A 25,704-nucleotide genomic window follows, 5' to 3' on the forward strand; every position below is an offset into this window, starting at 1 on the left:
GCTGCACCTGATGCTGGACATCTCCTGCTTGGTGGAAGCCACCTTCTCAGTCTGGGTGATGGATACGTCAGACGTGTTGCCTTGATGCAGTCGCAGCTGTGGATGGAGATGCCCCTGGTGAGGGTCAGGAGCCCCGTGGGCAGGAAGCTGAGCAGGTTGGGGTGGGTGGAGAAGCAGGGGCAGCTCTAGACATTTTGCTGCCCCAAGCACAGCGGCATGCCGCGGGGGGCGCTCAGCCGGTCGCCGGTCCCGTGGCTCCGGTGGACCTCCCGCAGGCGTGCCTGCGGAGGGTCCGCTGGTCCCGCGGCTTCGGTGGCGGGTGGTCCGCAGGCACGCCTGCGGGAGGTCCACCGGAGCCGCGGGACCAGCGGACACTCTGCAGGCAAGCCCCCGAAGGCTGCCTGCCTGACGCCCTCCCGGCAATCAGCAGAGCACCCCCAGCGGCATGCCATCCCAAGCACGTGCTTGGCGTGCTGGGGGCTGGAGCCACCCCTGTGGAGAAAATTCCCCTTGTAAGGCTTGGGTGGGTCCTCACATTGGCTCTCCACTTCTTCTCCACTATGACCAGTGTCTTGTGGGAGTCAGTGCAGAGGTAGCAAAGGCCCTGGCAGCGCTTAGGGTGAATGGGGTTGGGGGCGAGCTGGTGGGGCTGGCTCAGGTCCTTGGTGGACAGGATGACGCCCTGCTCCAGGCAGTAGACATAGAAGGTGTGGCGTGGTAGTTTATGAAGTGGTTTGCCTAGCAGAGAAGCGTCCCAACAGAGCCGCTCTGGTCTGTGCTCAGGTCCTCCACCACCCGGAAGAACTTGCCCCAGATGATGTAGACCTTGGGGTCCGTCTGATAGCCCAGGTAGTGCTTGCTGAGCCAGTACAAGGGGTCCAGGCTGTGAAGTGGGATCTACTGCCCTTCACTGAGGCAGTTGGTGGTGAGGTAGCAGCTTAGGTGGTCTTTAGGGACCAGCCTGGCCTTGGGGTGCTGGGCCTCAGGAAGACACAGAGGTGAGGGGAGGCAGAGCCAGCAAGGGGATGGAGCCGCTCTGAGGAGGAGGAAACTCATGGCCCCATGGAGATGGGGGTGGGCCCCCTGGCCTAGGGCTGGAGGGATGCCTCAGTGGCCCCAGAGGGGAATCCAGAATGACTCCCCCTGGGCTGTGGACAAAGGCCAGATCGAGAGTTGCTCTGAGCTCCTCAACCCCAGCAGCTGCCAAAAGGAAAGCAGAAGTGACCCACAGTGCATCAGGGTTCTCCCTAGAGGGGGAAATAGGGGTAGTGGGGCAGAGCTGGTCAAATAGTGAAGCTCCCGCCATGGAACTAAGGCACAAAACAAGACCAAGTAACCCTGAGAAATGAACTAGGGCATCCGAGGGTGGTCATGGGTCTCAGAGACCCCTGAAATCTCAGCATCCCGAAGAGCTGCCGTGTGTGATCGGGGGGCGGGGAGGTGGGGCCTCAACCAGAAGAGGAGTGGCCTTTAAATCACCAGGGAAGGGGGATCCTGGCTGCTGCCGCTACCCCGGGCCCTGGCCTCTGGCGGAGTTCTGGTGGGGCTGTGGTAGCAGCAGCTGGAAGCCCCAGGCCCTTTAAATTGCCGCCGGGGAAGCCGATCCACCCCTGTACGGAGCACCGGCTCTTGCTGGTACAGGGCGCACCAGCTTACTTTCACCTCTGCCTCAAGGCCATTGATAGTCCCGTAGACCCCTCAGTTCATAATGTTTTCAGGGGAAAATGTCGGTTTTGGAGGGAGTAGCCCCAGTGGGGATGGGGAGGGAAGAGACAGGGCAAAGAGCCGAGGGCATGTCCATGGGCTTTCTGGCCCAAGAGTTGGGAGGTATCATGAGCTGGGTTGCCCAACCATGCAGGAGAGAAGGGTCAGGGTCTCTGGCGATGGAGCTATCTTGGCCTCGTCTCAACGGCCTGGAGAGAATAAAGTGGTAGCGGTTAATTATGTCCACTGCAGGAGTCCCCAGGCAAGATCACTGCCCTGCTGCGCTAGGTGCTGTACATACACATTGTGAGAGAAAAGCCCTGTACTGAAGAGCTTACAGTCTACGTAGACCAGCCAGCGGGGAAACTGAGTTACACACACAGGGGAAGTGACTTGCCCAAGGTCTTGCCTGGCAGCAGAGCCAGGTCTAGAAGTCTGGTGTCCTGATTGCCAGCCCAGAGCTCTATTCACTAGACAACACTGCAGGCCCCTTTAGAGAAATTGGGGGCCATGGTTCATTATGTTTGCTGGGACCCCACCCTCCCCCATTTTGCCCCAGTTACAGATCTTTTGGGGACCCTCTGAGCTTGGGGCACTGGTACAATTGCTTTCCCTTTGTCCCCCTCTCGTCAGTCCTACGTGGGGCCCGTATCTTACAAACTCTGCCTTTCTCACACCCCTTCCACTCCAATCTCCAAGCCCGGCCCCAGGACACTGTGTTTACACAATTTCTTTCTTCTTCCCTGCCGGTCTTGCAACATCTGTTGCGTAACCTACACCACTTCCCAGTGCAGGAAGGGTGACGCTAGAGACGCCTGCTGGAGCAGCGTCCGTGTCTCTGAAACCCGGTGGGCTTTTGGGTCTTTCTCTCTCCGCAAGCCCTGATGTTTCCTGGCAGATCCATGAGTTTCTGGTTGTAAATTCTCCCTGATGTACGGCAAGAGAGCAGGAAAGAAGCATCTCGCCAGTGCTAAGCTGTCTCACGCAGGGACCAGCCAGTTGGGGCAGTGCCTGGCCATTGTCCTATAATCCTTCCCCCCCGACTCCTTTCCTCTCCTTGCTGTCTCCCTCAGGGTCTGAGGCTCGATGGCCAGGATCGTCCCACGGAAAGACGCTCCTGGCACCGGCATCTTCCGGAAGAGACACGGAGACTTCGTGATCCGCTCTGACCTGGGCTGCTATTTGCGGACAGACCATCTGGAGACTGGACGCTGCATCGAGATCCGGGGCCTGCACCCCTCATGCCAGGGCGGGGATCACTACCTGGGCTCTGAAAGGGACCCGGACATCTACATCATCAAGGGCGACTCCTACCGGGTGGTACAGGACCTGAGCACAGATGAAGGAGCTCGAGTCTACGAGCTGCATCCCAATTGCCGTGGCGGGGACCACTACATGAAACGCGCCGATTTCTTCTTCATCCTCTTCTTTGGCCAGGGGGTTGTGCGTGGTGTGTGCGATTTAAGCACAGACTCCAGGGGTGAAGACATCCCCCTCCATCCCCAGTGCTGCCTGGGGCTATACTACTTTGGCATTGGGAGCTACTGGGCATTGGTCACGGTGGACCAAAGATGGGGAGCTCAGTTCCACCTCTATAAGAGTTTTATCAACGCCAACCTGGCTGCAGTCTACTCCATCCACCCTGACCTGGTGAGTTTCCTTCCTGGGGGGCTGGCCCTGACCAGAGGCCCCTCCTTCAGCGGGTGGGAGTGCATCAAAACTCTCTCCAATGACTCGGACACCCCCATCACCTGGACTCATGTCGTGGCCCGGAAGGTGGGTTTTGCCAAGGAGAAGGTGGCCAGCGTCGGGCGCAACTGGAACATGGGGGCGTCCGCCTCACTTGGGGCCGGGGAGTTGACGGCGGCTGTCGTCAAGGCCCAGTTCTCCCTCTCGGCCCAGTACGGCGGGAGCAGTGTCAAGACGGAGAAGGAGGACTGGACTGAAGCCCGGGAGGAAGAGGAGACCTTCCAGGCTACCCTGGAACCCAAACAGAGCCTCTACGTGTGGCAGTACCGCCTCGGCCTGGGCCAGGAGCCCATCTTGTTCTGTCGGGACATCAAGTTCACCAAAGACCCCACTCCGCCTGCCACCATCCCGCTGCCCCAGTTTTAAGACTATCTTGAAGTGGACCAACCAGCGTTGGCCTGGACATTCTTGTGCATCCACGTGGCACATCCTCCTACTCTAGCGGTTGTTGGGTCACAGCTAGGCGCAGCTACCCAAGGTGGGTCTTTTAGCTCATGCACTAAGATCACAAGCTTCAATCCCTGATGCTGGTAACTCACCGAGGGGTACAGTGGTTACACGGCTTGAGCTTCTTTGACTTGCTCTTGTGTTAATATCTGGAAATCAGGGATGTGGCTGGAGAGTCCAATGGTATTAGCTAGTAATAGGAAGGCTGTTGTGGGGCTGACGAGTCCTGGATTCAGTCCCTGGCTGGAAGCAACTGTCTTCCATGAGTCTTTGGGTGGGTCAAATTAGGGAAACTGATGTATCAAGCGATTGAAGGGTGAAAGTGATTTAGGCACCTCAGTCCTACTAAAAGCTTCCATGTGACCAAGTCACTGCTAAAAATGGGGTTTGGCCCCTGAATCACTTTGAAAAATTTGACCCTCACTTTGCCCATCTGGACAATGGGGACAGTAGCATTTCTATACTGCACAGGGCGCAGTGAGAATTGTAGGCACGATTGGGTGTCCATTTTATGCATTTGCCGAGGTGCCTGTTAGAGTTTAAATCTAGCAAAGTAGATTTGCCAGTTGGATAAATATATTCCATAGTGAACTGGAATTGAATGAGGATAAAGCCTGGTTTGTTGAGTCCATGCGGCTTACTTATTCAAATGCTAGGTTCTGCTATTTCTCAAATCAGGGCACTTGCTTATCCTTAACCAATCAAGACGTTTATTAATTCACCAAGGGCCACACAGACCATGGTAAATCACTAGATTTAGAAATCACGGTCAGATACCCAGTATGGACTGAACTCAAAATACACGTGCAGTCAAATGAAACAGACTAGCATTGGGCCCAGCTGTTATAGACTGATCCATAAAATTTCTTTCAACATTTACTTCTAATCATCAGTCACCAGTTTTGTAGTATTTCTGCTACGTTTATCACCCTCCCAGGAGTCCAGCGACTCTTGTCTTAAGGGACTTTGAGGCCATGTGATCACCATTGTACCATCTGGCTTGGAAACCCTGCTTTGGGAAAGCCTTGGCAGGAAAGGGACTGATTTAAGTGATCAAAAGCAATTGCCTGATATTAAGTTTCCCTCTGGCCAATTAACTTGGCTTTATAAAGGTTTATCCACATACCGGTAAAAATCTAAACTACCAATTCTTGCATCTGTCACCAGGAAGAGGCTGGGCTCATCAGGGAATTTGCAGGTCCCAGATTTTAAAGGCCACAACAGACCCAGTCTCTTAAATGAAATCTCTTTGTGCCTTCTCAGCCCTGGGAACTCTCCAGTAGAGGGCGTCGTTCCACACAGCTGGTCTGTGTTGGTAGCACTTCTGTAGCTCCCTTTGTGGATTCTTCTGCTGAAGCCCTATCACCTTCAAGGAAGGGCTAGTAGGACAATTGGGGGTGAGCTATCTCTGGGATCCCACAGGGCATCCTCGGTTTTATACATCCTGATTTAAGGGCCATTGGAAACCACTCGGCTTCTGATTTCTACTGGACACTTTCTTCATGACCATCAGACTTTGCTTGTTTGCAGTGTAGATGAGAACATAAGAACGGCTATGCTGGGTCAGAGCAAAGGTCTATCTAGCCCAGTATCCTGTCTTCCAACAGTGGCCAATGCCAGGTGCTTCAGAGGGAATGAACAGAACAGGGAATGTTTGGTCCCAGGACATGAGAAAGACAAGGTGGGTCAGGTAACAACTTTTATTGGACCAGCGTCTTTTGATGAAAGGATCAAGTTCTGCCCCAGCCCTGTGGAGCTCGAAAGCTTCTCTCTCTCATGGACAGAAGCTGGTCCAAAAAAAGGTATCAACTCCCCCCACCGTGTCTCTCCCTCTCTCAGCCTTTAGCTGGTTTCCACTGCTGCGTCCATCTACGTCCAGTAGATGGTGATGGTGTCCAACAGATAGCTTTGATTCTTTCCTCGGAGGGTTTTTAAGCTGTATTGATTTCAGGGACTGTATTTCTCTTTATTCACTGCAGCTATGAGTTGGGATCCCGCTGCCCCAGCTATGAGCTGGGATCCGCCCAAGGCTTTTAAGCACTGTCTGACGCTTCAGACATTTTTGGAGCATGAGCTTTCGTGGGTGAATACCCACTTCATGCATCTGATGAAGTGGGTATTCACCCACGAAAGCTCATGCTCCAAAAATGTCTATTAGTCTATAAGGTGCCACAGGACTCTTTGCTGCTTTTACAGATTCAGACTAACACGGCTACCCCTCTGATACTTGTCTGACGCTTCGTTGATTTCAATTTTCTTTCCTTCTCGTGCCCAACGAACCCTCTAACATCTAGGGTGCAACAGTCCTGAAAGCAAACACAATCCATTATAGTTCCCTGAAACGTAGTGGGCTTTTGGCTAGTTCTAATATCTTTGCTTTTGTGCCCTTAAACCGGCAACATTCAGGTGGAGGTGGATGATCTGATGCAGACCAGTGCACAGCTCCTAATTAGGGGGTGAGAGATAACGGAGGAGCAAAACAGATTATCCATGGGATATTTTCCCTAGATTCAGCCATCCTGCTCTTCTAGGACAGTCTTCCAACCTTAGCTGAGCCGAGGTGTCACAAGGTTAATGGTAGTTTTCTTATGGTCGCCAGTATCCAGCTGGAGTTCAGAACTAGCCTATTTTGCGGGGATCAGAGGGGAATAGCTTTTCTGCCCTTTGAGGACCGAGAAGAACTAATTATTATTAGTCACATATTCTAGACATATTTCTAGCAGGATGGTAACCCAAACTGTGAGACCTTCAGATGCTAATGTGGTTCATACAAGTGACTGGCTCAGTACTGGATAACTGGCTTAGCTGAGGTCTGCACTAGCTGATTTAATGGTCCCTTTAAATCCCTGAATATGAGCACCTCTATGGACTATTTCCCGCTACCTGAAACCTGCATATGGGCCTTTAACGTCCAAATTCACGGGAGAAATGTCAGCTATGTGTCAGCTGTGAATTAAAATAAACATAAAGGAACTTTGCACATTAACAAAGTGTTGTTTGGTTTTGCCCCCACCCCCTTGTTTATGTTTTTTGTGTGGATTTTTTTTTAAAGGTAAGAACTGGGAATGAAAGAGGAAACAAAAGGGACTGGCAGTGAGGTGTAGAGGACTGGAGTGAGGGTCCCGACTCCTGGTTCTATCCCAAACTCTGGGAGAGGAGTGGAGTCTAGTCGTTAGAGCAGCAGGGTTAGGAGCCAGGACTCCTGGGTTCCATTCCAGCTCTGGGAAGGGAGTGAGATCTAGTGAGTTGTTCCCCAGCTGCCCCACACCAGAGCTGGCTGCATTTCAGTGGGTGGGTGAACACTTTCCTGCAGATAGTCTACAAAGCTTGGCAGTAGAAACGTGTCCATCTCACTGAGGCCCCTTTGGGGCAGTTCACAAAGGATTAAGAGAGGGCAGGGCAGGGCTGGGGGAGGGATGAATGGAGGTTTATAGATGTCCCTGCCCCCAGGAAGCTGGAAGCCACTGGCTGGATCAGGTGCATAGGATAGGTGATTGGGACTCAGGACACAGCTCTGCCACTGAGTTGCTATGAGACCTTGGGTAAGTCCCTTTGCCTCTCTGCCTCAGTTTCCCCCTCACCCTGTGTCTGTTCAGACAGTGAGCTCTTCGGGGGCAACGACTGTGTCTGTGCAGCACCTGGCACAATGGGGCCTTGATCTCTGCAGAGGGGCTCACAAAATATGAGTCAGCCACACCTGGCGGGGGGAGGCTGGAGGCCTCAGACTTTCCTCCCATTCATACAAAGAGCCAGCTGCACAAACCAACTTCCCCGGCCAGGGCGTCCCCGCCCCTGCCTCGCCCTGTGTCACAACCTGGAATTTCCCAGCTGGGCTGGGCAGTGGTGGAAGGGGCCCTCTAGGGGGGTGGGGAGAGGGTGTATGGGGCCGGATAGACAGAATGGATGGCTGGATAGAGAGATAGAGGGCTTGGGGATGGATAGACAGAGAGGTGGATGGATGGATAGATGGGGAGATGGATAGATACAAAAAGCAGGGGTCCCCAACGTCCTGACCGGCGGTCGATCATCTGCCGAAATTCGGCGGCATTTCGGCGGCGACACCTCTGGATGATGCCACTTGCTGCTGACAAGCGACATCATCGAGTTCGGTGGCATTTCGGCAGATGCTCGATCGCCGCCACGGTCCTTCATCTGGCGGGCGCCAGACGAAAAGGTCGGGGACCACTGACATAAAGGATGGATGGAAGGATAAAGGAGCATACGGATGGGTAGATAGGGGGATGGACGGACAGACAGAAAGGTTTGGGGATGGATGAACAGGCAGGCAGAGGCACAGGCGGCCAGTGTGCAGATGCCAGTGGAAGGGCCACAGGGCAGAGGCTGGCAGAGGGGGCGCCTGGCACTGGGTGGGGGAAAGGCCGGGGGGGGGTGCTTGGCACCAGGCAGGGGCAGAGGCCAGCAGGGGGGGGCTCTTGGCACTGGGGGGGGCGGGGGCTGGCACCAAGCCAGAAAGAGGCTGGCAGGGAGAGCGCCTGGCACCGGGCGAGGGCAGAAGCCACCCAGAGGATTCAGCGGGTCTGGGGCAAAGGAATTTCAGGGGCCCTTCCATAAAAAAATGTTGCAGTACTATAGAATACTATATTCTCGTGGGGGCCTGAGACATATTGCCCCACTTGACCCCCCCCCGGTGGCCTCTGGGGGGCAGAGGCCGGCAGGGGGGTGCCTGACACTGGGCAGGGGCAGAGGCCGGCGTCAGCAGCACCTGGCCCCTAGTGGGAGATGGAGGCCGGGGGGGGCGCCTGGCACAGGGGGGGCGCCTGGCACCGAGTGGGGGTGGAGGCCGGCGGGGGGGGCTCGCCTGGCACAGGGGGGGCGCCTGGCATCGAGTGGGAGTGGAGGCCGACAGGGGAGCAGCTGGCACTGGAAGGGCGCCTGACACCGGGTGGGGGCGGAGGCTGGCGGGGGCTCGCCTGGCACAGGGGGGTGCCAGGAACCGGGTGGGGACAGAGGCTGTCGGTGGGGGGGCGCCTGGCACAGGCGGAGGGCAGCAGGGGTCTCGCTGGCACGTGAGAGGCGTCTGGCACCGGATGGGGGCACAGGCCGGTGGTGGGGCTCGCCTGGCACTGGGCGGGGGCAGAGGCTGGCGGGGGGGTCGCCTGGTTAGCGGGGGGTGCCTGGCGCCGGGGGGGGCAGAGGCTGGGGCGGGGGGGCGCGGCATGGGGGGCGCCTGGCAGCGGGCGGGGGTGGAGGGAGTAGGGGGGGCTCGCCTGGCACGGGAGGTGCCTGGCACCGGGCTGGGGCAGAGGCCGGCGGGCAGGGGCAGAGGCCGGCGGGGGGGCTCGCCTGGCACGCGGGGGCGCCTGGCACCGGGCGGGGGCACAGGCCAGCGGGGGGCTCGCCTGGCACGGGGGGCGCCTGGCACCGGGCGGGGGCACAGGCCGGTGGTGGGGCTCGCCTGGCACTGGGCGAGGGCAGAGATCGGCGGGGGGGGTCGCCTGGTTAGCGGGGGGCGCCTGGCGCCAGGGGGGGGCAGAGGCCGGCGCGGGGGGGGCCTGGCATGGGGGGCGCCTGGCACTGGGCGGGGGCGGAGGCCGGCGGGGGGGCTCGCCTGGCACCGGGCGGGGAGGCACCGGGCGGGGGCGGGGGCCAGCAGACACAAGGGCCAAGGGAAGTGAAACTGCGCAGCAACCGGAGCCTCCCCGGGCTGCTCGGGGCCCCGCGGGGAGGAGCCGGAGCCGCCGCCGCCGCCAGCGCTTCCGCCTCGCTGCGTCGCCCGCAGCCTGGCAGGGGCAGCCCGGACCCCGGGCTATGGTGAGTGGAGCCTGGTCGGGAGCGGGGGGCTGGGAGCCAGGACTCGGGGGTCTGTGCGCTGCTCTGGGAGGGGGCTGGGGGGCTGGGAGCCAGGACTCGGGGGTCTGTGTGCTGCTCTGGGAGGGGGGTGGGGGGCTGGGAGCCAGGACTCGGGGGTCTGTGCGCGGCTCTGGGAGGGGGGTAGGGGGCTGGGAGCCAGGACTCGGGGGTCTGTGCGCGGCTCTGGGAGGGGGGTGGGGGGCTGGGAGCCAGGACTCGGGGGTCTGTGTGCTGCTCTGGGGTGGGGGGGAGCTGGGAGCCAGGACTCGGGGGTCTGTGCGCGGCTCTGGGAGGGGGGTAGGGGGCTGGGAGCCAGGACTCGGGGGTCTGTGCGCGGCTCTGGGAGGGGGGTGGGGGGCTGGGAGCCAGGACTCGGGCGTCTGTGTGCTGCTCTGGGGGGAGCTGGGAGCCAGGACTCGGGGGTCTGTGCGCTGCTCTGGGGGGCTGGGAGCCAGGACTCGGGGGTCTGTGCGCTGCTCTGGGAGGGGGGTAGGGGGCTGGGGGTCAGGACTCGGGGGTCTGCGCGCGGGTCTGGGAGGGGAGTGGGGTGAGGGGGGGCTGGCAGTCAGGACTCCTGGGTTCTATCCCCAGCCTCAGGAGGGCAGTGGGGGCTAGGGGGCTGGTTTTTAACCTTTACTGCCCCCTGCACCTCTTTGGTTCTCAAACTATGTTCTCACGTCCCTTCAATCTAGGTATAGTTTTGTTTGTATATTACAATAATCCTTAAAAATGTGTAATGTTAATAACTACATAGGTTTGATGAAACAAAGTAGTCGTACTTACAGGCCTGTGCTTAATTTGTGTTTTCCATGATTTACCTTCTAAAAAAATTTTGGCATGTCCTGCACCCCAAGAAAGGGCCTCTTGTACCTCCAAGGGGTGCATGCACCCCAGGTTAAGAACCACTGGTCTAGGGGATAGAGTGCTGGGAGCCAGGACTCCTATCCCTGGTTCTGCTGGCTCACCTTGGGCAAATCTCTTCCCCTGTGGGTGGCTCAGTTTTCCCATCTGTACAATGGGGAAGCTGATCCTGACCCTTTTCCTGAGGTGCTGTAGAATAGAATTATCCATCTGATGTAGCTTGTGTCCAGATGTAATCAGCTGGGGGATGAAGGAACCTCTGGAGATCATCTAGTCTAACCCCCCTGCTCAAGGCAGGACCCATCCCCAAATTGCCCCCTCAAGGGTTGAACTCACAACCCGGGGTTTAGCAGGCCAATGCTCAAACCACTGAACTATCTCTCCCCCTATAAGGGCCAAGGCTTACCGGTCACACACCAAACTTGTATCCCATGGGTGCGCTCTGGTATCATTTATTATGAGCCATTATGTATTATTTATAATTCACTAGTTACTATTTATAATTGTTATTCTGCATTATATATTAAATCAAACATTATGATGATTCCATTTATTTAGTCAGATTGGTTATATATTTTTTAATAATTCATTAGTTACTATTTATAATTGACCGTTATTATGAACTGTATATTTATTGTGACTATTATAAGGTGTTTATGATGAGCAATTATTCATGTCATTAATTACTATTCATTGTTATTGTGTATGTATATTAATTATTATTGATTATGAATGAGCATATATTTTATAGTTCATTAATTACTATATATAGTACATTGTTATAATTTGTATATTAATATGATTATTTATTTTAGATTGATTAGACATTTGTAATTCATTGGTATTATGTACTGTAGATTAATTATTGTGATGATCATTGATTGATTTTGGTTGATTGTAGATTATTTACAGTTCACTAGTTACGATTAGTTATTATATACTATAAGTCATCGTTACATATTGTATGTTAATTATTATTGTATATTTATGATCAATTATATATAATTTGGAATACATAATTCAGTATTATCTTGCAGTATTATTAACTTGTAATATCTCATCTATTAATTATTATCCATTCTTTGTTAGCAGCGCTCAAAGACCCAAGCCAGCACTACAGAAACGTTTGAAACTCAGGTAGGAAGATGGCTGCGCGGTGATTCTGACCCAGGTTAAACCCACACCTTTAGTTGGCTCCCAGAATGGCTGATTTGGGTCAGCTGGGAACCATCTGGAGCATTAAACAAAGATCAGAGCATTTACACTGGAGTCGCTGGGCTGGATTAAAGCTTGATCCCGATGTATCTTGTGTCCAGATGTAATCCACTGGGGGGCGGGGGATATTTACCAATATCCCAGTGCAATCTCTAGTGTGGATGCGCTTATACCAGTAGAAATGTGCTTCCACCAAAGTTTATTCCCCTTCCTGTCTGGGATTAGTTGGTTTGCTGCTTGGGTCGGGCATGCAGACTACGCAGGCGGCAGATCAGCGGGGGCACATCTTCGTGGCGGAGATAGCCCGGGGGTTGGCACTTGCCTCAGCCCAGCGCATTGTGGGAGCCAGAGTCTGTGTCCCTGGGACTTCTGGGGGCATTTCCCATGATCCTTTGTGCTGCACCAAGCTGCTTCCAGTGCATTGTGGGAGCCCTCTTGGGGAATTATGGGAAGGCACTGCAAGACTAGGGGGTAGCCTGCATTGCCAATGCAAAATCTAAGCCCCCCATCCCACCCGCCAGCCAGGTCACCTCACCTGCCTCTCCCCCATCGCCTGCCCGCCCAGCGCCCGCATTGCCCACCACCCTCACCCCCGTGAATTAACGATGACCAATAATTAACCCCTCCCCCCGTGGCGGTCCAGACAGGCGGAGGTGGGCACCGTGGCGCCAGGTGGTGCCATGGAGACGGGGGCGCTGGATGAGTTTGCAGTCCCCGAGGAGGCCCAGGCAGCCGTCATGGAGCAGCGGCCCCGCATCGAGCGGCTCTTCGGCGTGGGGCTCAACGTGCTGGGGGTGCTGGGTGCCGGGCAGGGCCCTTCCCGCGCCCCAATGAGTGCCGGGCAGATCTGGCTGCAGCTGCAGGGCCCTCAGCAGGACCTGCAGAGAGCAAAGGTAATGGGGGGGCTGCTGGGTTCTCCCCGAACACCCCCATCTCTCCCCATGTCCCCGTCCCCCGACATACCTCCATCTCCCCCCAGGCCTGCCACTCCCACACTCCCATCCCCCGACACCCCTTCCATCCCCCCAACCCCTGACACACCCATCTCCCCCCACGCCCGCCACCCCTACACTCCTGTCTTCCATCCCCTAACACCTCATCCCCCAGCAAACACACCCATCCCCATACATATCCCCATCTCCCCCGCCACACTCCTTTACCCCCTCCCCCAACACCCCATCCATCCCCTCAACCCCTGACAGCCCCCATCCCCTCAAACCCCCATCCCCGACACTTCCCCATCCCCATACACATCTGTATCTCCCCCCACGCCTGCCATCCCCATACTCCCGTCCCCCAACCCCCCATCTCCCTCCATGCCCACCATCCCCCACACTCCCATCCCCAATCCCCCCATCTCTTCCCATGTCTGCCAACCCCACAATCCCATCTCCCATCCCCTGATACACACCCTGTCCCCCACCCCCAATCCACCCCCTCACACCTCCTATCACCTCACACACCCCTGAGCTCCCATCCCAACCTCTGACACACACCCCTTCACCTAACACCTCCCCATTCCCTCACACCCCCATCCCCTGACACTTTCCTACCTCCGCAGACCTCCATCCATCTCCCCAACACCCCCCTCACCCCGACGTTCCCTGACACCCCCATTCATTCCCCCAACCCCAGACATACACCCCCATCCCCATAAACACACCCCTATCCTCAGACACTTCCCCATGCCCCCCACACACCCATCCTCCCACACCCCCATTAACTCATGCCCTTCATCCCCCCTTTATGTGTCACCATACACACACCTCTAGCTAGACATGTATACTTCGATCCCCATACACCCTCTTCCATCCATCCACCCCTTCATCCATCTATCCATCCCTCCACCCTTCCATCCACCCCCCTCCACCCATCTATCTATCCAGTTATCCACAGTCCTCTACCCATCCATCCATCCACGGCCCTTCACCCTGTCCATCCATCCATCGCCCTCTACCCATCCATTCACCCACCCTATCCATCCATCCATCCACCCACCCTCCCACACACCCAGTCCATCCATCCATCTCTCTGTCCAGCCAAAACTCCTCTCCACCATTTCTAAGCTCTTTGTAAAATGGGCAACCTTTTCCAGCTTTTGTGCAGAAACATAAATCCACCCTCAGACTGTACAGCAGCAATGGTGAGTGTGCGTATAACCATAACACACTTGCCCTGCGTGTGCATGTGTCCCAGCCCCACCTGTGTAAATATATCAAGTGTGGATACTGACAACCATGGCCTTCCATACTGATCACAAACCAGCGGAGGTGCAGAGCACAGCACGATGTGTGTGTGTGTGTGGGGGGGGGGGTGTATCACAACCGTGAGTGTGAGATAACACTAAAGGGGTCTAATACACACACAGCCCCCACCTCCCTTGTATGTTTATCTATCACAACCCTGCATGCGGGTGTGTCACAATTCCAAAGGGATGCAGTCCCTAAGGAATTTAACACCCCCCTCCCCAGTGTGTGTGTGTGTGTCCCAACACCTTGTGAGTAGGTTTCACATCATCTTGTGTGTGACACTTCCGGGAGTAGCTCCGCCAACACCCTGTATGCAGTTCAACCTCATGACTGCTTCTCTCTGTGTTTACATTTGGTAGTTAACTCATATCACCTAAACCTCCCCACACCTGTCTCCGCCCTGGGTGAATTTCAATATACCCTGTGACCTCTAGATTGTCGCTCACTCCCCGGGTTCTGCACCAGTTGTTCTAACATTGAGTCTCTGCGTCTTCACACCATTCCTTTCCTCTGAAATCGATTGATGAATTTTTAACCAGTATTTATGCAGCCTGGACCCCACCACAGTCACTGGGGCCAGATCCCAGCTGGGGTCAATGGGCCGTAGCTCCACCGGAGTCAATGGGGCCAGATCCCAGCTGGGGTCAATGGGCCGTAGCTCCACTGGAGTCAATGGGGCCAGATCCCAGCTGGTGTCAATGGGCCGTAGCTCCACTAGAGTCAGTGGGGCCAGATCCCAGCTGGGGTCAATGGGCCAGATCCCAGCTGGTGTCAATGGGCCGTAGCTCCACTAGAGTCAGTGGGGCCAGATCCCAGCGGGGGTCAAAGGGCCGTAGCTCTATTGAAGTCAGTGGGGCCAGATCCCAGCTGGAGTCAATGGGGCCAGATCCCAGCTGGGGTCAATGGGCCAGATCCCAGCTGGTGTCAATGGGCCGTAGCTCCACAGGAGTCAATGGGGCCAGATCGGAGCTGGGGTCAATGGGCCATAGCTCCACTGGAGTCAATGGGGCCAGATCCCAGCGGGGGTCAAAGGGCCAAAACTCTATTGAAGTCAGTGGGGCCAGATCCCAGCTGGGGTCAATGGGGCCAGATCCCAGCTAGTGTCAATGGGCTGTAGCTCCATTGGACTGAATGAGTCATACCCCAGCTGGGGTCAATGGGCCATAGCTCCACTGGAGTCAATGGGGCCAGATCCCAGCTGGGGTCAATGGGCAGTAGTTCCACTGGAGTCAATGGGCCAGATCCCAGCTAGGGTCAGTGGGGCCAGATCCCAGCTGGGGTCAATGGGCAGTAGTTCCACTGGAGTCAATGGGGCCAGATCCCAACTGGGGTCAATGGCCTGTAGCTCCATTGGACTGAATGAGTCATATCCTAGGGGTGGTCAATGGGCTGTAGCTCCACTGGAGTCAATGGGGGCAGATACCAGCTGGTGATCAATCAGCTGTCGCTCCTTTGAAGTTGATGAGAACAGCTCGCCAGTCCAGTGACACTGATTCACAGCCCGTTGAGGATTTGGCCCTGTGTTTATATGCCTGTGTCCTTCAACGGTTCATGAGCATGGTACCAACCTCAGAGCAAACTTAGGAACCAGACACAGAGCCCAAACTGGCTAGGAGTTCTGTGCTGAGATGTCACTAATTGATTCTCAAGTGTGAACTCCTCAGCCACTATCACAGCCTTAGCATGGAGTCCCAGACAGTCCCTCTTGGGTACCCCAATCTGTCTCAACACCAGGGGAGCCTACCGTTGTACCAGATGGTCCCTCATCCCAAGAATCGCAGCAATATTCAGCTTCCTCCCTGCCACAAAGAACCGGTCGCTTACCTAGCTCAGTCACACCTTAGACCTAATGCCGAAGACAGCCCTTGTAGTCAGTCCTGTAATAGGCTATATCCAGTTCTATTACACAGGAAAAGGAAACAAGGGTAAAGTGGGTAACACATACACACCAATGAGTTCCAAGCTGAGGAAAAAAGGAATAGACATTTCTATAATACATCAGCTGTATATGTCCTCCAGGGCTAGCCCAGGCCAAGCACTGGAGATCTTTTGCTTGTGCTTAGTCCTCACCCTGCCATGTCTAAGCGCATAAAGACACAGCTTGTCCTCGTTAGGGCTTTTTCCTTCCTTTCCCCTCTTTTGCTCTGAGCTAGAAACTCAGCCAGCAGGAGGCACCGGCTTGCTCCATGGGGGTAGGGGAGGGGAGCAAAGGACAAAGTCTCGCGGCCTCTCTAATGTCCCGCGATTGTCTGGCATTGCTGGGACAGGAGGTTGCTATTGGTGCCCAGCATTTTGCCCTAGTTCATGTCTTGCCCCTGCCCTCCTGTGTTTGACACCTGTTCATGTCCCTGTCCTGGTGATTCACAGGGCAGATATGACCTCCCGAGCAGGGATACCGGCGAGATTAACGCAGGTTTAATGATTTCACCAGGTAGGGTTGCCAATTTGGGTTGGATGTATTCCTGGAGGTTTCATCACATAACATAATATTTCATCAAAGACTAATCTTTAATTCCTGGAAACTCCAGGACAATCCCGGAGGGCTGGCAAACTTATCACCAACACTAACGCACAGGGGAGCCAGATGAGTGCCCACCCCCTATTTGTCAGTGTTCAGTTGAGGCCTGGGTCGCTTGGCACGACCTGGCACCTGGTCTGCCAGTATCACTCCCTCTGGTTTATTCTGGAAGGCGAGAGGCCCTGCAGGGAGCTGACCTGCCATAATGCTCCAGCACCCTAGGAAGTGACTGGATTTCAGGACACGCCCCTGGCTGATTTTGCTTTCGATTTCACCCCAAGCGGCAGGGAATTTTTCTTCTGCTGTGGGCGTGAAACCGACGGGGGAAATTGCAAGCAAAATAACCATCTCCTCTCCCCCCCGCCCAGTCACGCCCACGCGCTGATCAGCTTTGCACACGGTGGTTTAGGAAGTACATGCAGCTGCGGAAGCCCAGGGCTGGGCTAGCAGGGGGCTGCGAGTCAGGAGTGGGGGCACCTGCAGAGCTGGGGGTGGGGGCTGGGACAGCAGGGGGCTGTGGGTTGGGAGTGAGGGGCATCATCACACACCCTTTGTAGCCATTATTAATTCTGATAAGGGCAACTAGTGGGATGTGTGGAGATAGATAGATAGATAGATAGATAGATGGGGTGGATGGGAATAGATAGATAGAGGGGGTAGGTGGGGATAGATAGATAGATAGATAGAGGGGGCGGTTGGGGATAGATAGATAGATAGATAGATAGGGAGTGCATGGATTAGGGTGACCAGATGTCCCGATTTTATAGGGACAGTCCTGATTTTTGGGTCTTTTTCTTATATAGGCTCCTATTACCCCCCACCCCATCCTGATTTTTCACATTTGCTGTCTGGTCACCCTAGCATGGCGCAAGCATGGATAGATGGTAGAGATTTATACGGATACAGTGATAGAGAGCAAGTGGGGGTTTGTATGAGGATAGGTAGATACATGTGATCATATAATTAAAACCTGTGGGTGATGTATGTGTGGGAGGAGGCAGAGTTAAGATTACCCAGACATCTGCAATTCTGGCATTTCCTAGCTTTTGAGTGCTGGGTTTGCATCTTAAAAAAAATTCATTTAAATGCACATTTTGTTTGTATATAAACATATAATTATGTATCAGGGCCCCATTGTTCTGGACGCTGCACAGACCCCAACCAAGATCAGGGCCTTTTTGTGCCAGGTGCTGCACAGACCCTGACTGAGATCAGGGCCCTGTTGTGCAAGGTGTTGCACAGACAGTCTTTGCCTCAAAGACAGCTCCAGACCAGCGCTGAGCAGTACAGGGCTCATGACACACAGTGAGAAATTCTGATTCCAGCCAGCAGAGGGCACATTCTTGGCAGCCGGTGTCCTAACCCTGTCCCTGTGTTGTGTCCTCCAGGAGTACATCAAGGGGCTCTGCAGCCCGGAGTTGAGCCAGAAAGTCTGCTACCCTAAGGACATGCAGTGCGTCTTTGTGGGAGCTCAAGGTCTCTTCCTGGACTGTCTCACTAAGGGGACCTCTGCCAACCTGGTCCTGCTCAGCCCGGGCTCCCTGCTGGTCTCAGGCCTAGCCGAGGCCTTCGTGATGGCCCAGAGCCGCATCCAGGAGTTCGTGGAGAAGTACCAGAAGACGCCCCGGCTACCGGAGGAGCAGGAGGCCCTGGTGAAGAAGGCCTTCCGGGAGCTGGTGGAGTCCCACGACGACAAGCATGCCATAGACCTTCTTATCCTGCCCACCTCGCTCAAGGAGGAGCTGCTCAGCCTAGTGCGGGACATCCAGCAAGAAGTTGGGGAATGGGCACCGAGGAATTTACTGTGGGTGCCACCGGTCATCAGTCAAGACCAGTCACCCTGGTGGGAAGCCAAAGCGACAGGTGGGGCTAGGTCTCAGGGATGGCCCCAGGACTTCTTTGACCTTAGTAGACCTCCAGATCAGACCAGGCATCAGGACTCCAGGTCTGGCAACCCAGGCGTTTCTCAGGATCAGGCAAAGCTGGAGGAGGAGGCCTTCAAGAGGCCAGTGCTTTACAAACGGTCGTCGAAGCCCATCCCAGGTTTGGATGCCAGCCAGCAGGCTCAAGACTTGATGTTCCCTGCCACCCAGGACAGGGTGAGAGAAGAGGAGGAAAGGGGGCCGGAGGAGAGCAGCCAGGAGGAGGAGGAGGAACTGTCGGCTGGGGCCCTCTCATCATCGTGGACAGAGAAGGAGTTCAAGATGAGGCTGAACTTCTTCAAGACTATGGGCTATGAGGAGCAGGTGGTGAAGAAGGTGCTGCTGGAATGTGGGGTGCAGGAAGCCCCCTCAAAAATCTTGGACAGGGTCCAGATGGAGCAGGCCTCCTTCTCCCAGCAGGAGCATGGCCCTGCACCCTTCCAGGAGTCTGGGGCAAGGGGGATGTCTTCTCCTCCTTCTCCTCCGCCACCAGAGACGACTCAAGATGAACACGAATACCTGCTGGAGGTCATCAAGTCAGCAGCAGCCAACTGTGGCCACTCGCCCAGCGAGATCCCCGCTGAGATCTGGACAGGGGTCCCCTTGGCCGGTCTGCTGAGAAGGCTCAATGAGAAAGCCAGCCACCAAGAGGAGAACAGGGTTGAAACTAGGCTGGAGCACAGAGGCAGCCGCAGAGATGGAGAGCTGGCCCTCTCGAATGGCAAGAAGTCTCCCCAGGGTCAACATCACTGCGAACCAGGGAGGAAAGGCGGGTCTCCTATCCACAGGGGAGTCCGTGGCCCACCTCCCCTCCCAGAAGGTTCTGATTTCCCCATGGAAGTGACCCCCGTAGCTTCCCCTGCATGGGCTTCCGAGGAGAGCCAGCCAGCTGAGGACGTGTACCCAGTGCCAGTGGGCCCAGTGCTGACGGTGACCGGAGCCCAGCGGTTCAAGGAAGCCATCCAGACACCCTTCAAGCTCATCTTGGCCAACACGCCAGGGAAAAAGAACCTAAGGAGGGTCATTATCGATGGCAGCAATGTAGCCATGGTGTAAGTAGCCTGTGTTGTTGCGTCTTGCTCTGAGACCTAGGGCATGGTGGGTGGTGAGCTCAGCTAAGAAATCAAGATGCTTGGTCAGCTGAATACCTGTTAATCTCATTGATTTAGGTCTTGCAACTTGCCTGCAGGTCTCAGTACACCTCAACTAGACCTCAAGATAGTAACTTTTCTTTTTGTAGGCCTCAAGACCAGACTGGGCCCCAGCATTTTATGGTTGACTTGTCCATAGACCTCAGGACCAGAGTAGGCCTGGAGAATCTAGGCTTGATGTGCCTTTAGGGCTCAATATGCCTTAAGAACAGCTAAGCCCTTAAGACTGTAGGCTTGACTTTCCTGTAGGCCTCAAGATGCAGACAGGTCCCAAGACTCTAGGCTTCACTTTCCTACAGGCCTCAAGATCAGATCAGGCCCTAAATCTCCATGTTTGATCTGCGCCATAGGTCCCAAGAACAGTCTAAGTCCCTAGACTTGGCATTCCTGTAGGCCACAAGACTCTAGGCTTGACTTGACCATAGACCTCAAAATCAGCCTAGGCTGCAGGTTTCTGTTAGATTTTCCTGCCTTTAAGACCAATCTAGGCCCCAAGACCATAGGCTTAACTTGTCTGTAGGCCTCAGGGCCTAGTTTGCTCTTGAGGTCACCACAGGAATGTCGAGCTTAGAGTCCTGTGGGATAGTTTAGTCTTGAGCCCTATGCACAATCCAGTCTCAGGTTCTGGAACCTGGTCTAATCTTGGAGCCTATGGGAACGTCAGGCCTTTGATCTTAGGGCTTCATCTGGATTTGAGGTCTCCTAAGGCCCTATGCTTGACTAGTCCACAGGCATCAGTTGACTTCATGACCAAACCAGCCCCAATTCCTCTCCCGCACCTGGCGGACAGCTCAGAACTCTAGGGCTGCCCTATTGCATTGGCCTGTCTTCCTCTATGTGCCCAACCCTGTGCCAGGGAACCCAGTGCCGGCGCCTCTGTGCCTCAGCATCACTTTCTGTCCCTCCTGTAGGCACGGCTTACACCAGTTCTTCTCCTGCCGTGGCATTGCTCTGGCTGTGCAGTATTTCTGGGACCGTGGGCACCGGGAGGTGACGGTCTTCGTGCCACAGTGGCGGATGGAGAAGGTTGCCAGGGTGGAAGGTAAGAAAGGAGGTGGGGTGATGATGGACCTTTATGGCCCTGTGTGACATTGCCTGGGCCTGCCCCCCAGGGCCCTTCACTAACCCACCAGGCTGGTCCCCTAGGGTCCCTTGCTACCCTGCCATGAGCCCCCCCCCCCCCCCCCCCCGGCCCCGGACCCCTTGTTACCCCACACCACCCTGCTCCCTAGGGCTTGATGCTCACCCACACAGACCCACCTCCTAAAGCCTCGCCCTGCCCCCCAGCCTCACCCCATTTCCCCTCCTCTCCCAGAGAGACATTTCCTGACCCAGCTGCAGGACCTGAGCCTGCTGTCTCTGACGCCCTCACGTCAAGTGGCCGGGAAGCGCATCACATCCTATGATGACAGGTAAACCTGGGGCTCCCTCCCTGCACCCCTCCCAATCAGGGGAGCCCCCCCCCCCACTCTACGCTGCCGCTGCAGGAGGGGCCACTGATGTGGTGGTGTCCGAGTGCAGCTGGCAGAGAGATGAGGGGCCAGGCTCGGAGGCCCACCCCCACTGGGCTTTCCAAGCTGCGAGTCGCTACTACACCCATCTGGTCACATGAGGAATGAAGGGGTGGCTGTGAAGCAGAAAGTCCCTGTGGCTGCAGCTGGGGGTTAATTGAAAGCTGAGCTCCAGAGGTGGGGATGAAATAGAAAAAGAAACAACCTCCCCCACAGTGCTGTGGTGCCCCTCAATCCTTACCCACAGACCCCTGCTATCCCAGCTCTGGCCTCTGCCCCCTAGGTCTGTGGTGCCTCTCACTTGAGACCTGCCGCCCACTTAGAGCAGGCAGACAGGCACCCCCTTATGCCCACACTGCTTCCCTATAGGGGACTAGGGTTCCACTCATGTTGTGCTGCTGCCACCTTGTGGTCAGTGTCAGGTACAGCTAGCATCTGGGATCCTGCTCTTAGCCTTGTCCTGGAGTCCAGAGCAGGGCCTGGGGTGCTGGGGTCTCACTCTGCCCCCTTTGGGTTAGGTTCATGCTCAGGCTGGCAGAGGAGACCAACGGGGTCATCGTCACCAATGACCAGCTCCGGGACCTCATGCAGGAGTCCAAGAAATGGATCAGAATCATCAAAGAGAGGTGAGGGGGCCAGGGAATGGGACTTGGAGGCTTTCCCCTCTAAGGGGGGCTGGTTCCACCCAGCCCCTGGCGGGGACTGGCTGGCTCATGGGGTGGGGAATGGGACACAGGGTCCTTTCCCTTCTAGGGGGCATCGGGTCTGATCCAGGCCCAGGGTGGGGGAACGGGCAGGCTCAGCAGGGTGGGAATGGGATCTTGGGCCTTTCCCCTATAGGGGGAGGCACCAGCTTCAACCTGGCCCCAGGGCAGGAAACCAGCTGACTCAGGGGGACAGAGAAGGGAACATGGGGGTGCCAGGTCTGATCCTGAATGGGATTCTGAACGTCTTCCTCACGCTTAGGTTGCTGCAGTTCACCTTTGTGGGGAACATCTTCATGGTTCCAGACGACCCGCTGGGCCGAGAGGGTCCCACCTTGGATGAATTCCTGCAGAAAGCCGTCAGGTACCTAGTCATGTGGGGAGCCACCTCTCCCGGCCAAACCTCCTTCAGCTGGGGGAGTCTGATCGGCAGAAATGCCCCAAGTGCCAAAATCCCTTTAAGGAGATGCTGATTCTTCCCCTTGAAGGCTGGCATTTTTGACTGCCAAATGCCTGCCTGCCCCTGCTGGTCAGACTTGGGAACTGAAATGCCTGTCCCACTGCCAACCATCTGGGGATCAGGGGGTGGCTGGGAGCTGATGCTAACTTTGCCTCAATGCTCCTCACAGCAGGCCAAAGCCTCCCACTTGTCACTCCTTTGCGGGGCGTGGCGGTCCCTTTCCCACCCCCAGCCGGCCAGCCTCCCAGACGGAGGTGCTGCAGCTGCGGGACAGAAAGCCCCCCGGGGAGCGGCAGCGGAGGAGACAGCCACAGCAGGAAAAGGGAGAGGAGGAGGAGGTGGTACGGAAGCCGTGGGAGACTGAGCGGCTGAGGCAGGAGCTCCTGACAATCTTCATGGGTCAGGACCAGAAGGTGGACTTTGTCCTGCACAGAGAGCCCTGTAGCAGGGACCTGAACAAGCTCTCTGAAAACCTTCTGAGCCTCAACTTCTGAGATGCCCACGTCAGCCACTGTTGACCCCCTGGGGTCTACCCTCATTCTCCCACCAGCAGGGATCGCACCCACCAAAATCCTAGCTGAACTTCATTACCAGGAGTAAGCTATTAACCTCCCACCTGGACCAGCTCTTTACGAGACAACCTTCCATGGAGCATCATGAACAAGGTCTGAACCAATGACCTTCAGGACCAAAATCATGGACTTTGCCCCACATAACTCCATTGGCTGGTAGCAGCAGGAAGCTATTATCCTCTCATGTGGACAAGCCCCCCACCAAGTCACCAGGAGGGCTTGAACCCACAGCTGTCAGTGCTAATAATCATTGACCACAGCCAACTGAGCTGCAGGAGTAAGCCCATTAGCTGGTAAAAGTAGCAGATTGTTATCCTGTGTGAACCAGAGTGTTATATAGCAGCTGGGTCACCAGCTGGGATTGAAGCCACATCGTTAAGTGCCAACATTACAGACAGAGCTGAAGGTGTAACTGTCATTGTCTGGTAGCAGTAGTAGATACTTATCCTGTTCTGTGGACCACACATGTTGCAGGAGGGTTACTTGCCACGTCTCTCTCCACTCATCCCTCTGAGGTTGCGCCTGGCATCTGATCCAGGTACCCCACAGTTAGGACTTCGCCAAACGCTGAAGGACCATTTATAGCTCATCTAGGGTGCCTTCCCGGAGAGACATCCAGCAGCCCTTCTCTGGCCTGGGGAGAGAGATTGCTGCAGCCGTGGGAGAACCCACCCGAACTTGCCTCATCACCTATGATGGAGAAGGGACAGATCATGGCGTATTTATTTTGGAAAACTGACCACTATACCTGGAAGCTACGACCGAAGCCACCCATGGGAGAAGCGTTGGCTGATCCTTCTCCAAGCCAACCATTTGTGGTGGCAGTGGCAGCTTGAGGTTCACGAGACAACCTGGCGATGTCCTTCAGACCCAGCCATGCTGGAGACTCAGAGCTTGGCAGACAGAATGCAAGTGGGTACGGTCTTCTTCATCCTTTGTTGCAATTGATGGACGAGGGGGAAGAGGGAGTTGACGAGGAAAGAAAGATTGGAGGAGCCCAAGGTTGAGTTCATACTTCTCCTCCTCTCATCTTGGCCTCTGCCCCCTCAGACCCAGTGAGCCTGTCACATCCCCACCCAGAATCCGTTCCACTGTGCCAGCCCAAGGAGATCTACAAGGCTCCTTGCAGCCATCGTAGGATGCTGGCAATCATGTCCTCCTGCTGCTGCATGTAGATTTCCTGTTCCAGGGACGCGTAGGAAGTCCATAACTCCGGGCTTCCCCTCTGGTCTGTGCTGTAAGCCCACGATACATGGATGCTTCTCCAAGTCCATGCCCTACGCCCTAGATCTACCTCTGCCTGGCTCCAGTGTCAAGGAAGCAGAATCTGTTCCAAGTGCCTCCAAGCGAGTGACGGGTGCATTGTGGACCTTAAAGCATGTGTCACTACGGCCTGAGCTCAAAGACGTCCTGGCTGTAGGGGGCTCAACATCTCCTCGCTAGAGCTTCTCTCCAAGCTTTGGCCACCATGCCTTCTCCTTGCTAGCCTGTCTCCTTCTGACCTTGGTCAGCTCGAGTCTTCTTCTCTCTGTCTCCTACCTCTTGCCCTCAGCCAGGCCAAAAATCCCACTCAGGAGAGAGTCTCCTTCTTTGCTCTACCCATCTTTCCTGGAGTCCCAGCTCCTTCAACATCCTATCTATGTTCTCCCTACAAAGTCCTCCAAGATCTCATCCCCCGCCAGCCACACTCTCCCTAAGCCTCACCCCATCTCAGCTCCATGCTTGGAGATGATCTGACCCACTTAGCACATCTTTCGTCTTTCTGCAATCCTTTGGCGTTCTAGCCATGTCTCCTGCATTCCCATCCTCTAAGCCTTGTGTTCTCCATCTTTCTTATCTTGTCTCTATCTCACCAATGCTGAGGGCTCGGCGAGTCATTACCCAGCCGTATCGACCTTTATACATTCAGCAGCTATTTATACAAATATGTTTTTTTGATAATAATGATGATAAATAAATGGCAGGGCCCCGTGTGATAAAACTGCATTTTCGTCACCCCAAAATTCAAGGACTCCAAGAGGTCATGGGATACAATTCAGGGTAACCACTGCTCATCGCTCCCCTCCCAGAGCTGGGGATAGTACCCAGGAGTCCTGACTCCTAATCCAGCACCGCAAATGTCAGACCACCCACATGTCCTGGATACTTCTGTTTCAGTGTAAACCTGGAGCAACACCACTGCAGTCAATGGGTGATTCCAGGTGGATGCCGGGGGGAGGGTGGAGAGGGGGAGCTGAGATCTGAATCTAGCCCTGATCCCAATGCAGTCAGGAGTGCTTCTGGATTGACCCAGGGGGAGCTGAAACCACACCAAGATGGGGAACCTAGGGGGTCTGTTTGAGCCCCTCCCCTCCTCAGGAGACATGAGAGGGCACCAGCTCCCAGGACAAACCTAGTACCCTAGTCGCAGACAGGATATTCTCTGTGTCCCCGGAGAGAGCCAGAGAGCAAGGGCTCCCCATGCCCCCCTTGGCACATGGTTCCCACCCCACACCCTCCTGATGGGCCCTGTTTAGATGGGATGGAGATGCCTGAACACAGGGTGGAGGGTAAGGGAGCTAAATGGCCGGGTGATGGGATGGATGGAGGGGTGAGAATGGAGATTGAGGGGGAGAGAGGCAAATTATTTGTGTTGGGGTAGCTCAGTGAGGGGAAAGCAGTGGACGTGTTATTCCTTGACTTTAGCAAAGCTTTTGATGTGGACTCCCACAGTATTCTTGCCAGCAAGTTAAAGAAGTATGGGCTGGATGAATGGACTATAAGGTAGATAGAAAGCTGGCTAGATCGTTGGGCTTAACGGGTAGTGATCAATGGCTCCATGGCTAGTTGG

At 55.4% G+C, this 25,704-nt stretch overlaps 2 protein-coding genes across 5 annotated transcripts; both read left to right on the forward strand.

The window, feature by feature from the left end:
• The first annotated feature begins 2,515 nt into the window (after positions 1-2,515).
• On the forward strand, positions 2,516-5,493 carry LOC115637950. The gene is made up of 2 exons (XM_030539551.1): positions 2,516-2,636; positions 2,778-5,493. The coding sequence occupies exon 2, from the start codon at positions 2,791-2,793 to the stop codon at positions 3,817-3,819; it is 1,029 nt and encodes a 342-aa protein (XP_030395411.1). The 5' UTR covers positions 2,516-2,636; positions 2,778-2,790; the 3' UTR covers positions 3,820-5,493.
• Positions 5,494-9,604: 4,111 nt separating this feature from the next.
• Positions 9,605-24,860, forward strand: KHNYN (KH and NYN domain containing). Of its 4 annotated transcripts, none has more exons than XM_030539538.1 (9): positions 9,605-9,672; positions 11,665-11,709; positions 12,435-12,680; positions 17,943-19,528; positions 20,539-20,669; positions 20,943-21,039; positions 21,657-21,764; positions 22,105-22,206; positions 22,472-24,860. In XM_030539538.1, exons 1-9 carry the CDS (start codon positions 9,670-9,672, stop codon positions 22,794-22,796), a joined length of 2,643 nt encoding a protein of 880 aa, XP_030395398.1. In that variant the 5' UTR covers positions 9,605-9,669; the 3' UTR covers positions 22,797-24,860. The 4 variants fall into 4 exon arrangements, with proteins under 4 accessions (XP_030395398.1, XP_030395397.1, XP_030395400.1 ...); XM_030539537.1 differs by having other exon boundaries at positions 9,609-9,672; positions 11,662-11,709; XM_030539540.1 differs by having other exon boundaries at positions 9,632-9,672; positions 12,431-12,680.
• Positions 24,861-25,704: the final 844 nt, after the last annotated feature.

Source organism: Gopherus evgoodei, chromosome 21 (genome assembly GCF_007399415.2).
Source record: "Gopherus evgoodei ecotype Sinaloan lineage chromosome 21, rGopEvg1_v1.p, whole genome shotgun sequence".
NCBI lineage: Eukaryota > Metazoa > Chordata > Testudines > Testudinidae > Gopherus > Gopherus evgoodei.

Coding starts and splice junctions, on each gene's coding strand:
- KHNYN (XM_030539537.1), top strand. Junction 12,681..17,942: donor AGGACCTGCAGAGAGCAAAG/GTAATGGGGGGG, acceptor TGTGTCCTCCAG/GAGTACATCAAGGGGCTCTG. Junction 21,040..21,656: donor ATCACATCCTATGATGACAG/GTAAACCTGGGG, acceptor CCTTTGGGTTAG/GTTCATGCTCAGGCTGGCAG.
- LOC115637950 (XM_030539551.1), top strand. CDS start 2,791: ATGGCCAGGATCGTCCCACGGAAAGACGCTCCTGGCACCGGCATCTTC.